Here is a 13,060-nt window from a genome sequence, read left to right on the forward strand (position 1 = left end):
GTTTAATACCATTTATATCTAAATGTATTTCTTTCTCATATAGTTTTATGGTCTTCAAAGTTTCTAACATCATATTTAGTTTTAAATCCCGATTACCTTTAAGTGTGTTGATAATTTTCATTTCTAATTTTACAACCACGTTCAGTGTTTCATCCACACATACCAAAATATTTCTTACATTTTCTGATATTTAGTCTATGTCATATTTCAGTACTTCAAATGAATTTACACTGCTCACACTATTATTTTTTCATGTTTTAGAGACACTAACTATACTAATTTTACTATTTTTCCTGCACTAATTGCATCTATGTCAGCACTCATGATAAACTAGCAATTGTTTTGCATCACATGCATAAAGAAATTCTTAAAACCAACTTTTTCAATATCGTACTCAAATTACTGTTTTCCAGATAGGAATTACCAGTATTCTTTGGTTTTACTCTGTTACATCTTTTTAAATTTTAACATCTTACTTTTAATTCTAACATACATCTTTTAAACAGTTTTTTCTTTTAATGATAGCCTTACCTTATTTGTTCAAATTAATTCTTTCATTCACCTTCTTTACTACCTTTCAGTACCTTCATAATTCACTATGCAAACGCAATGTCTTTCACTGACATTCTGTTTAATAATACCACAAGTTTCCTTAATTGACAAAAAGCGAATTATTTCTCATTTCAAAATAGAACTACTATATTTTTGCACAAACATTTCCTTTATCCATTCAAGCCACCCCTTAACCTGTAACTGATGTAGCGATAGGAAAGGAGATTCTTATCATATGCTCTTTCGACATTTGAGGTTTCTAGAACTTCTTCGACAAGTATATCAATACCATCAGAAAATATACTTAACACTTTTACCCAGTTTAAAGGCAACATACTGTTATAAGAATGGTTTTAGTTAAATTTATAACACAAATAAACGCATTTTGTGCTAAATAGGCATAAACATTTAGATTCAGAATATTTCTTTTTAATCCGATGTAAGACTTGAATTTCATTCATGATACGGATTGTCTCTTGATTTTCTTTTTGTTTACCTTACACTAATAGAAAATTTTTATTTTACAAGTTCAGCTTTTAATGAAATAGAAATAAAAACTACGATACACCTGCTGATTTTAAGAAAAGGAACTTTGATATATTTCTGGAAATGTAAATGCTTTTAGAGTTTTCTTTCAATAACGTTGATTTTCATTACTTTACTAACTTCAATAATTCTCTTATTAGCTAATATGAATGAAAGAAGATTGTCAAAAATGTGACACAGTATAATTCTTACGAACATATGTACCTTTACCAGCATACAGATATTACCGATTGAAATGAAGAAAGATACAGATATTTTACTCCAATCTACATTAAATTAAAAAAAAAAATATTTAAACTTTCATACATTCCAAAGAATAAACGAAAACTCAATAGATATTGTCATGTTTGTATATATGAGATAAAAGTTTTATGAATGGTATTTAAAGTAATGCTTAGAACTTCATAAAAGCGAACATTCACTATGTTAATACACATATCATCAGTTATTTACATTAATCAATGTAATATTAATCATTACATGTACTATATGCATATATATTTAAAGTTTAATTGTCTTACAATTGAATAATTAACTATTGAGAGAAAGAGGTTCATATCTTACACTATTTAATTCACATGGAACAAATTTTTCCATCAACCACATTGAACCGCGTTTATTAAATTCGCCAAAGCTCTTTTATTTCTGCATTTTCACACTCACGACACATTTTAAATGTAACTATTGATTACCATTTCAAACACCGATATCATAACTCAGTGTAAAACTACATCATAACTCATTTTTTTCCCTACTAACTACAATTTTATATATTCAAGAAGTACATCTAAGACATGATCATTTTCTATGTTCTAGCAAATCGATTCAATTGCGAACATACTATTAAGACTTGCGATTTTAGAAGACTTGCATGTATTAACGATGTCAACGTTTCTTCGTTTTTATAAGATTCACATCAAATCATGTCGCATTCGAATGTGGTGTAAGAGATCACTTTTTCTTTTAAACACTTGTAAACAATGAATGCAATTTATAAGAAGAGAAGTATCATGCTGTTTCAAAACATCATCATCAGGATATTTCTGTTTCTTTTGACACCGGCAAAATTAAAAAAAAAAAAAAAAAAAAAAAGGTTCGTGAGATTTTCTTCAAATTCTGTTTTACTTGAAAAAATGTCCGAACATTCAATACGATGTAAAGATTCATATTGTTTTAAATTCTTATGCTCACTAAATATTTTTTATCACGATTTACTCTTAAAAGTAACTTTATAAGTTTTCATATCCTTTTTACATGAAAAGAACTTGTGATTATTCACTACAAAATTCTAAGACGAGAAGCTTCGCGACTTTTCAAACTACAAACTTAAATTTCTTAGGACATACACTACATATGATGTTTCTTTCATGACAAATATCTCTTCAGATTACTCGTATTCAAGAAACCTTACAAATATATCACATAAGTTCAGCGAATAATCGCTTCATAAACTCTTAAATTTTCAACACGAGTGAATTACTTGAAGCATATACTGCACTGTAAACATACAATACTTAAAAAATTGTTATAAAAAATAAAAATACATTCATTTCACCAAGAAGCTTTTCTATTTAAATACATTTATTTATTTCCAAAGAACAAGTTTCTGTATTATACATAAAATATACTTAGAATTTTCTTTCATTAGTTAATATCAAATTAACAACAATATCCATTTACTGATATTTGATATACATGTTTGCTTTAAAATTAAAACTAAAATTTCAATATATTTCAATTAAAAAAAAACATAAGGAGAAAAAAAATACTCATAACATCAACCAAAGACAGAAATTTAAATAGAATAGCTGTACTTATATTAGTGCATTTTTATAATCTTCATAACATTTCGATTCAAAAAACTTATTACAAAATAAATGAAACATTTTTTTCTGCCTTAAAGAATCTCTTATATTTTTAAAATTAATACATAAAAATATATCTTCCCCAATATATTTAATTCTATCCTCAACACTTATTATAATGCAATCATGTCTTGTTTGTGAAGGATGATTTACAATACAACCTTCGCATTTAAATAGTTTTTTAATCACTGAATTTAATTCAGTTTTGATAGAGTTTATGAGTTCTTTAAAAAGTTCATCATCATCACTTACCATATCCGAACAATTGTTTTTACATTTGATTTGCAACGGTAAAATGATTTCAAAAATACTTTTATATAAAGTATTAGATACATCAGGAATAATTTCTTTCAATTTTTTTTTAAATATCACAGTTTACTTTTAGGTATGTAGGTTTTAGTTTAAAAGAATTTTCATCTTGTTTAAAAACTTGTTGAAAAATACACTCACCTTCTTTGTTGAAAGCTACCAACTTATTATTGCAAATGATGCTGGCAGTCGTATAGACAAGATTAAATTCATATATTTTTGAGGAAAATTCTTGCCATGTTGCAGGAGTTATAACAACACCGCGTGTAGTAGGGTATAATATTTTACTTTGTTCCACACATTCACGTAGATGAATGTTCATTCTGTTTTCAAACTGATTTACGGACACAAAATATCCCCAACCAAGAGTCCACTGTGCAATCAACTTCGAACTTTCTTTTTTCTGTTCTCGATTATTCGGCATGAAGATATTTTCAGGAACAGACTTCATATAGTGGGCAAACCAGTCATCCTCTGGAAGTTCATCCTCATTATCTTCCAAGCGTCGTTTTTTAATTTTCGAAATTTTTATGTTTCGGAATGTGATACTAATTCTAGGATCTTTAACGTCAGGTTGAGAGGGTATTCCGTGCATCCAAAATTGATTCGTTGGGGGTTTCATTACAAGGAGAGTTCCATGAGTTAAGTCCACGCTTCGAGATGTGAAATTTCGCCTGGTAAATACCATTTCACGTTTTGCACCTAAACTGATGATAGGTATATCACTTTCAGGTTCGAGACAAGTTTCATTGTCTTTATGCGTTGAAATTTTCGCCACTCCGTCAGGATAATAGTTCAATAAAGCAAAATTATATTTTTTGCCAGTTATCGTTTCAACATAATCTTTTACATTTAGAAGAGTTTGAGTCCATGGTTCTGCACAAATGCTCGTTCCAGAGAGTTCGTAACTAAGTCCTTCATCACCAAAACCGAGTACTTTTCTTCGTGGAACATACTGAGTCCCATTAATTTCAAAACTAATATTTTTAAAATCATAATTTGATAGTTCATCTAGCAAAATATCAGCTTCATTTCGTGAATAAAATTCTTCGTATAATTCCACATTTAACTCTGTATCACATATATTCCTCATATTCGCTTCTGAATCTAACGACAATTCTGAATGATATAGAAATACGTAGCATTCTTAAATAGCAAAAATTATCTAAAACATACATTAACGAAATGATTTCATCAACACTTATCGTAATACATTCTTGTCATGTCTTGTTTGTGAAGCCAGTCTTTCCGGCGTCATATGTGTAAAAATAATCATGATAGGATAGTGGGAAAGAGTTATAGTGTCCTAATGTTGTTATTCTGAACCTCGATATTACATATATGCATGAGGAGAATCTTAAAAGCATCATCCACTTATCATGATAGAGTAATGGAAAATTTCTAAAACTCTGATAATCATACGCGAAAGAATGTATTATCTTAAGGTTGTTGTTGCTATTCCAAGTTTGACAATACATACAGAAGTGAAGGAAGACCCTTGATAAGTGCTGCACGTTATCATGATAACGTGAAGTCTACAGCGCTTCTGGCACAGGGTGCTTCTTGATGAATGGAGGAATGTATGGTGCCAAGAGTGTTCTAAAAATTTTTCTTCTTTCACTGTATTTCTCTATTTTACCGCTCCTCAGTTTTTTACCAACCATAGCAGCTGCACCATCGCTTGAAAATCCAACCATTTTATCCAAACTTAATTTATTTTACCTATTGCAAAATTTTATTTCAGAAAAAATACTTTGTGCAACTGTTTTTCCCTTTTTTTAAAAGTATTATTTCTAGTAATTCCTCAAGCATTTCATATTCATCAGTAACACCTTGTACGAAAATATCAGGCTGTATGTAATGTATCTGTGTGCCAACACTGTCGTAAACTTACAGCTTGAATTCGACAAAAGGAATTTTCACACGAAAACTACACTCAAATGTTTTGCACAGTTTCAAATGACTGTTTATTGATGTAACCTAGATCTACCGACAAGCACAGAGTACGGTTGTAGAAGTCGTACTTGATAATTTCTTACCAACTAGTGACTGACTCAAGAAGAGTAAAAGTACCAACTCATAAAAAAAAAAAAAAAAAAAAAAAAAGAAAAAGAAAAAGAAACGCACACAACAGAACATAAATGTCGGCTGGCGAATAAATTTTTTGATTGTTTGATTGTATTGGCGTCCCACATTAGCCCAGCGATGTGGCCTGGTATGCAAGCATATAAAGTCTACAATTTTTTCGTTTAACAGACATTCTAAAACGATTCCTTCTATTTCTTTTTCATTCAATAGCAATCGCGCATATAAACACAAACGATATGTCTCTAATGTTGTTTAGTTTTAGATTTTAATTTGCCATTTCCTGACATAAAATGTTTTATGTTCATATTTACTCCTTAACGTTTTCTTCGGGCCTCTCATAACGTTGTTATATACCTGTTTTACGCATGTACTTGTCTCTGTGCGCCAGCGCTAGCTTCGAAACTCAATTGGAATGTAATGACTGTTGAAATGTTTGCTAGTGCTTTCCGATTTTTTTTAATAAACATTGTTTTACGATCCCTTGCCTATTAACTTATCCTATACCAAAATCTATAAGCACTTTATTAAAACAAATACATAGCTAAAATAAAATTTTTTGGATGCCGCCTGTTTGAGACCAATGAGCTATTGTATACTTATGATATCTATACCTATTGTTTCAGATTTTAAGACTTGATTTCACTTTGACAATTTTGTGCTTAGCAGTTTCGATATAAACTTACACTACTTCCCTAGTGTATCCTAGTTCAGTAGCAATGTCGCGGAATGTTCTGAGGATATTCAGAAGAAGCTGATTCTCAGATGCTCTAAGGAACTAATTACCTAATTAAGGAGCTAATTTAGTAATTTAACATCCTGAAGATATCCTGTTTAATTTTCGATGCAACGAGAAATACGAGTATGTCTTTAGATATTTTGAGAACATCGCCATTTAACATCTTAAGTAATTTCGCACGGAATTCTGCTACGGATTTCGGTTATCCAATTTTTAAAGGCGTTTAATCTTAACTTCCATTAGCTTAATGTATTTTATTAGCTTACTTTATGATTAAAAGTGATTTATTGTTATAATATATATATATATTGTGGAAAAATCTACGCATGAAATTATTTTTAATAAAATGAGTACTTAGTTAAAATTCGAAATCCTGTCATTAAGAAAGAAACATCGACGAAGCAAAGCTCGTTGATAAAACGCGCGCTAGCAACAGTACGTGGGCGAAGATGCGCATTCCTATTGATACATACAGATAAGTCCAGCACTGATTACCTGTAATAGTTATGCTCCATTGAAGAATCTGGTTTTTCTAGCAACTTCGATTCACTCAAGCTGTTTGCTTTGCTTGCGTGCGAGGAGTTGAGAGTTTGATTGATCCACAACGTTTCGCAAGAGTTCACGCCTCTGAAGTAAAACAAAAGCATCTATTGAAATTGTATACTTACATTAATTGGAAATTTTTAGCATTGAAACCTTACACTGGATTTCTTTTAGAACAGAAGAGAAATAAAAACATAAAGATTTTTAACGAGAACCGTAATAAGTTGAACTAGAAAAATATCCTTAATTAGTAGAATTGTTCCGCGTTTATTGATATTCATTAAATTAATTTCCTATTTTAGAGTTTTACCCATTATAAAACTATATCGCGTTCCTTAATAAAAGTAGCTTAGTAAGGGGCCATATTTTCTATTTTAATTATACGTACAAAAATACTATTTTGCTTGCAGTAATCCATATAGTACTTTATATGCATTACAATGTTTAAATGCGTATGTTTAAATGCAATGTTTAAAGGCATTACAATGTTTAAATGCATATAAAGTATATGCATTTAAAAGTTTCAAGTGAAAAGAAAAATATGTATTTACAAAGCAGTGGCGGCTCGTAATAAGCACTGTGGAACTGCAACACCCCCTATTCCTACTTATTATTATATTTGATATTTAAATGTAGTGTGCCCTTTACTCTTTAATTCTTTCTTTATACTTTTACAATACATAATCATTAAGTTTAATGTCAGTAGCCATCCCCCACTTTGTAAAAAAAGTACGAGTCTTTGTTCGGAACTGCGCGCTTCACAGTTCCAGCGACGTGGTGTTTGGCTGTTCTGCGCATGCGCACACAAAAAGCAGCACGCGAGCCGGACAGAGAGAGAAGCACTGTCGCTCTTGTAGTGCCGAAATTCTGGCATGTTGTTGGAAACGTGATTTCTTTTTACTCCGCGCGTGTGGTATTCCTCCATAAGGTGAAACTTCATCATACGGACCATAAACAGAGTACATAAAAATTTGCAAACCTTTAAAAAATTGCTTTACTGAAATTCAATTAATATCAAATGCAGAACAACAACAAGAAACGAAACAACTGTTCCTATTGCAAAAGCAACAGGATTTTAAAATATCTAAATGATGATAATTTCAAGTTTTGGTTAGAGCTTTTTTATCAGATGCTTCATGTTGAAATAATATTCAACTAAATGCAATCCAGATAAATTAGTGTGTTTAAAGTTAACGAATATGTAACAAATTTCAAAACTGCTATTTTAGAATAAAGAAACTCAAAGTACTGCGAGAATGTTTCAGACACTGATGGCAGAAGCTAAGGAAATATGTGACTTTATACTATGTATTGAAATAATGCACAGATATTCTTCCACTAAACACTTAGCAGGTGCTAAATTGTTAAACATGAAATGCTTCGCTAGTTTTAGGAATGAATATTCTACAGAAGAAATAGTACTGATCACTGAAGCATATCCAATGATTGACAAAGAAAAGCTTGAAACTGAACTAAAAGTATTCTATTGTAGGTCTGATATCCATGAATACTGCAAATTAATTTAGCTACTGAACTTTATCTTCGAAAATAATCTAGATGATGTTCTTAGTGAAATTACGAAACTGATAAAAATTCTCTTGAGAGTTCCCATCAGAGGCAGAACGCTGATTTTCAAAGAATGAAAACTTTTCTAAGAAGCACTAGGAATTCGAAAAGACTAAACGCGCTTGCATTGCTTTCAATAAACAAAAATTTCCTCAGTTGTCATCCAGAGATCAAAGAGAAAATTATTGATTTTTTCGTTCAAATTAAAACAAGAAGAATATATTTCATTTTTAAATGATTAGACAAAGATTGAGCTGTAACAATTTTGGTTAAAGTCATTAAGAAATGTTTAATTTTTTTTTTTTTTTCTTGTAAGATTTCATGAAGTTTCAAAATAAATTTTCGCTTTATACATGTTTGTTTCCTTTTAGACAATTTTAAAACAAAGGTTAAATTATTTTGGAACAGCACCCCCACTAATTTTAGCCACGAGCCGCCACTGTTACAAAGTATAAATTATTTTAAATATAAATTATTCCTTTATACATAAATCATATTATAAATGAAAAAATAGCGTGTTTGACATAAAAATTTTTTTGTCCCATTCCAACATCTTAAAACAAGACGCCTCAAAAGAGACTCCCAAATGTAAACATTTTTAATCTAGGATAAAATGGTGTGTGGAAAGGATGAAAAAATGAAAAATGCGAGCAATATACACATTTTCTTATCTAAAATTTAACCTTTCAGATTACAAAATTTCATACATACCTGATACCATCCGTTTTATGAATGGGAACTGAAAAAGAAAGAGCACATATTTTAATCATTAAAATAAATTTTCAGCATCTCACCTCTCATCTACATGCGATTAGCTCATATATATAAGAACTGGAAAGACCAGAGCCGGGACAAGGTGAATTAGTTCTGTTTCCGCGATTCCTTTTTCCGCGTTTTTCAAAATTATTCCTGTTCCCGCGAAATCCAACAGTACAGTCCTCCTCCCACAGCTCATCAAGAGATATCAAGATGGGTCGTAAGAAAATCTGGGTAGTTTCTTTGTGAATACGTTAGTCTTCGTTACACTGAAAACGTGTCTGAGTTAAGGCTCCTCTCGAAATCTTTAGCTTCATTCTACTTGTAATTCTGCTACAGTATTAGCTGTTATTTCCACATCTTATTTTAATCAATATGGATGTTTTAGACATTGTTGAAACTAAAAGGAAAAAAAAAATCTTTAACCGTTCATAAAGGTTATCAGTATCGAATTCGGAATAAAAATAAGGAAAATTTAGTTAATTGGATTTGCATAATTGAAAGAATTAAAAGCTGGAAAAGCGCAATCAAGACCAAAGAAGTCGTCGTTTTAGAAGAAAGAATGTCGGTTTATAACGAATATTGACTCTGAAAGATTTTATTATAACTCACCTTTATGCAGAATTTTGAAAGAATATTGTTTTTTACTTTAGAAAACAATCATTTAGTTCATTGCCAAAACCATTGCGGATTTTGAACATCAATTTCTCTCCTTTTAAATACAGTATCAGCTTCATTCATGCAAAGATCTGAGATCGTAAATATTTTTCAATCATTTCTTTTAAAAATTCTCCTTTTTAAATCTAAAAATTTTTTGCCTTCCTACGTTTCGGTAGAGACCAAGCCCCACTCGGCGCCTACTATGTAACCCCTTTGTGAGGGGGTTTAATGAAGATTGATGATTTCGCGGAAAGAGAAGTGTTTTTATAAAACCGCGGAAACAGGAATGCGGAAAAAGGAAGACACCCCTTAGGTGAATCATTAGAAGGAGCGCCAAATTGGCTATGCGAATTCGAAAATTACTTAATTATGTTTTTAAAATTGTCAGCTATTATTATAGGATTATAAGCTTCGGTAAACTGAAATTATTAAAACAACAGGAAGAATTTCAAGAAAACCTGGAAATTAATGCAATGTGCATTTCGATGTTATTTCTTATTTATCAAAAAAGGATTTTTAACATTTTCATTTAAAAGTTATAAAATTGGCTATATTATTTTTCTGAATTTATAAAGCTACGATTAAAAATACTTTAAGGATTATGATATTTTGATTTAATGCATTATTAATTACTTTTCTTTAATGTAAATATAGCTATTTTGATATATATATATATATATATATATATCAAATGTTGTATGAACTTAAATCCATTTAGTGCGAATACAAGTTATTATTACTTGCGCAATTGCTGCAAAGTTAGTTAATAATAATTTATTTCCTAAACCGTATTGATTAATTGATTATATTATCTCCTAAGTTTAATTAAAGTAGAATTATTTTAAAAGTGTGCATCCATACTGGTAAGTTATATTTTGAAAGATGTTTTGAAGTAATTTGAAAGCAAAATGTTAATAATGTTTTAACGGGGACTGGAGTTAAATCATCACGAAGAATAATATTACAATTGTAAAAGTAAAAATTAAAACATGTAATTATTGTCATTGATCGGAAATTAGTTGACTTTTCAAGGGGAACAAACCAACTCCCGTTCAATGATCAATAATTGATAGAAATACGTAAATATGAAAGTGTTTCGTCTTTACTCGAGTTATAAATTAAAGCCAAACCGGCAATTCTAGTCAGGCCAAATATTTCCGCGAATAGTTGTTACTCAAAGAACTGATTCTCATGAAGCATTTTAGTCAATTCAATTTGGAGTAAAAATCAATTACTGTAGAGAAATCTTGTAAAACTCGAGTAATCGTCCCCGACACTATCATCTTTATGTATTTGAGTACTATATTATTTGTAGAAATTAAACATTGGAAATTGTCATTATGAAATCGAAATCAAAGTAAAGTTGAAATAAACATAGAAGATTATAAAAAAGATAAATAATGCAAACTTTGCAAAAACAAATCAAAGAGAACATAAAAATAATATAAAAATAATATAAAAATAAAATAGAAAATAATATAAATAAGATCAGTGAATGTACATGAAGATATAAAGGCCAGAAAGGTATTAAGTAACTTACATTCTTTCTAGTGGGGGAGTTGGCAGTGTGTTCTCTTCGTGTCTGACTCAGAACTGTAGGGTGTCCGAAAATTCTTAGCGGCAGTAGGGGCTTTGAATTATATCAGTCGGCAAGACTTGGGTGAAGAAATTTATGGTAGTGGGTGGGACTTGGAATTCTTGAGGGATGTATTTTGTGGAGTTCTTATCTGAGAGAGACCGTCTGTTAAGATTTTTTTAAAAATACTAGTGAATGGAAATTAATTAATTTCTGGCTAATTGTCGTGTCGCAATGATTAAGAATTTAAGAAAGGAAAAAGGCATTTTCGCTATCCAAGAGCTAGTAGACAGTCTAAAGGCAGGAAATAGGCCCATTTTTTTAGTAACAGTATAGTAACAGTATATGTCTGAAGACAATTAGCTTTTTACAATATATACAATTGAGTAATTACACTATATACAAATCTTTCAACTGACAGTCATCCAACTTATACCGCCTTCTCAGGTTTAGGAATAAATTATCATATCCCTATCAGTTAAATGATTTAGAGTGAGTATTTAACGCCTGCTCTTTTAAGGCAATGGTTGATAAATTGAAAGGGAATTAGATTATTTTTGAGAATTTTGATAAGGATCAAAATTTCGCGTTGTAAATCTATTGTATCTGTGCATATAGTTTTAATTCGTTGTATTTGATTAATTATAGTATTGTTAATTACTTTTTTGGATATGTTGGAGTTCCAATTTATTAATTTGTTAGTATTGAAATTGAAGTTTCTTGTTTTGCCAAAAAGTAAAATTTTTTTGTAGTTAATGATTTGAAGATCTAGAAAGTCTATGCTATTTTGTGAATTATTAGTTTTATTAAGTTTAAGACAATTCGGATAAATGTCGGAGTTTTCAATTTTACCAAAATTATTAATTGTAATAAGGTCATCAATAAATCTGTAGGTGTGTTTGTAGTAATTTAACTCTTGTGGTTGTAGATTTTTTTGGAAGTTAAATTCTTTGACAAATAAAAAGATATTACAGATCGAGGTGCTGGAATGTAAGCCCATTGGCAATCCTCTGACTTGTTTAAAAAGTTGATTTTGAAACTTGATGTAGTTATGAAAAAGTGTGCATTTTAGGTAGGTTTTCCATTTGTCAAGAGTCATGATATTGAGTATATTAGGGAAAAGTTTTGGTAGATCAAGTAGACTGGTATAGATTTCTTCTAGAGGAAGTGAGGTATATAAGTTTTCAAAATCATAGCAGTTAATGTTTTGGATGTTAATGGTATGAATGGTATTAATGACAGGAGTGTTATTATGAATGATCCAGCAATAGTTATGATTAGTGTTACAATCATTGAAAATAAATTTACAGATTTTATTAAGTTGAATTGAAAAATAATAGTCTATATTTTTCTTGTAATTATTAGTTCCATTAGCTATAAATCTAAATTTTAATGGTGTTTTATGGAATTTGGGAATCGCATAAAGATTAGTAAATCTGTTGTAGTTTGCATTGAAAGTAATATTGAGTTTCTTATGAAAAGTTTTAATCCTGTTTATTATAGATGTTTCTATAAGGTTGGCTGATTGATAAGTAGTTGCGTTGAGAAGTTCTTTATGAATAATCTCAGTGTAGAATTGTTTTCATATAATGCTAAAGTTATTAGTTGCTTTATCTATTTTTGTAATAGTAAAAAGCTGTTTTAATTTACTAATATCAGATGTAAGTTGCGACCAGTTCAGTGTACTTTTAAATTTGAGGTGACTGATTTCTGTGGATATGTGTTGAAGAAAACTTACATCTGATATTAGTAAATTAAAACAGCTTTTTACTATTACAAAAATAGATAAAGCAACTAATAACTTTAGCATTATATGAAAACAATTCTACACTGAGATTATTCATAAAGAACTTCTCAACGCAA

At 30.0% G+C, this 13,060-nt stretch overlaps 1 protein-coding gene and 1 long non-coding RNA gene across 2 annotated transcripts in view; one reads left to right on the forward strand and one right to left on the reverse strand.

The window, feature by feature from the left end:
* The window catches only part of LOC118193989 (roundabout homolog 2-like), a 331,360-nt gene that overhangs the window by 99,568 nt on the left and 218,732 nt on the right, over nucleotides 1-13,060 (reverse strand). Inside the window, exons 17-18 of the mRNA XM_035365162.2 lie at nucleotides 8,917-8,944; nucleotides 6,592-6,723 (exon numbers count right to left, since the gene is read on the reverse strand). Of these exons, the coding sequence (XP_035221053.1) occupies nucleotides 6,592-6,723; nucleotides 8,917-8,944 (160 nt within the window). The remainder of the gene's footprint in view (nucleotides 1-6,591; nucleotides 6,724-8,916; nucleotides 8,945-13,060) is intronic.
* Nucleotides 1-13,060, forward strand: part of LOC118193990 (uncharacterized) — a 45,299-nt gene that overhangs the window by 8,422 nt on the left and 23,817 nt on the right. The window lies entirely within an intron of this gene.

The sequence above is a fragment of the Stegodyphus dumicola genome, chromosome 6, assembly GCF_044657685.1.
Source record: "Stegodyphus dumicola isolate Sdum_Otavi_A_Nest chromosome 6, ASM4465768v1".
Lineage (NCBI taxonomy): Eukaryota > Metazoa > Arthropoda > Arachnida > Araneae > Eresidae > Stegodyphus > Stegodyphus dumicola.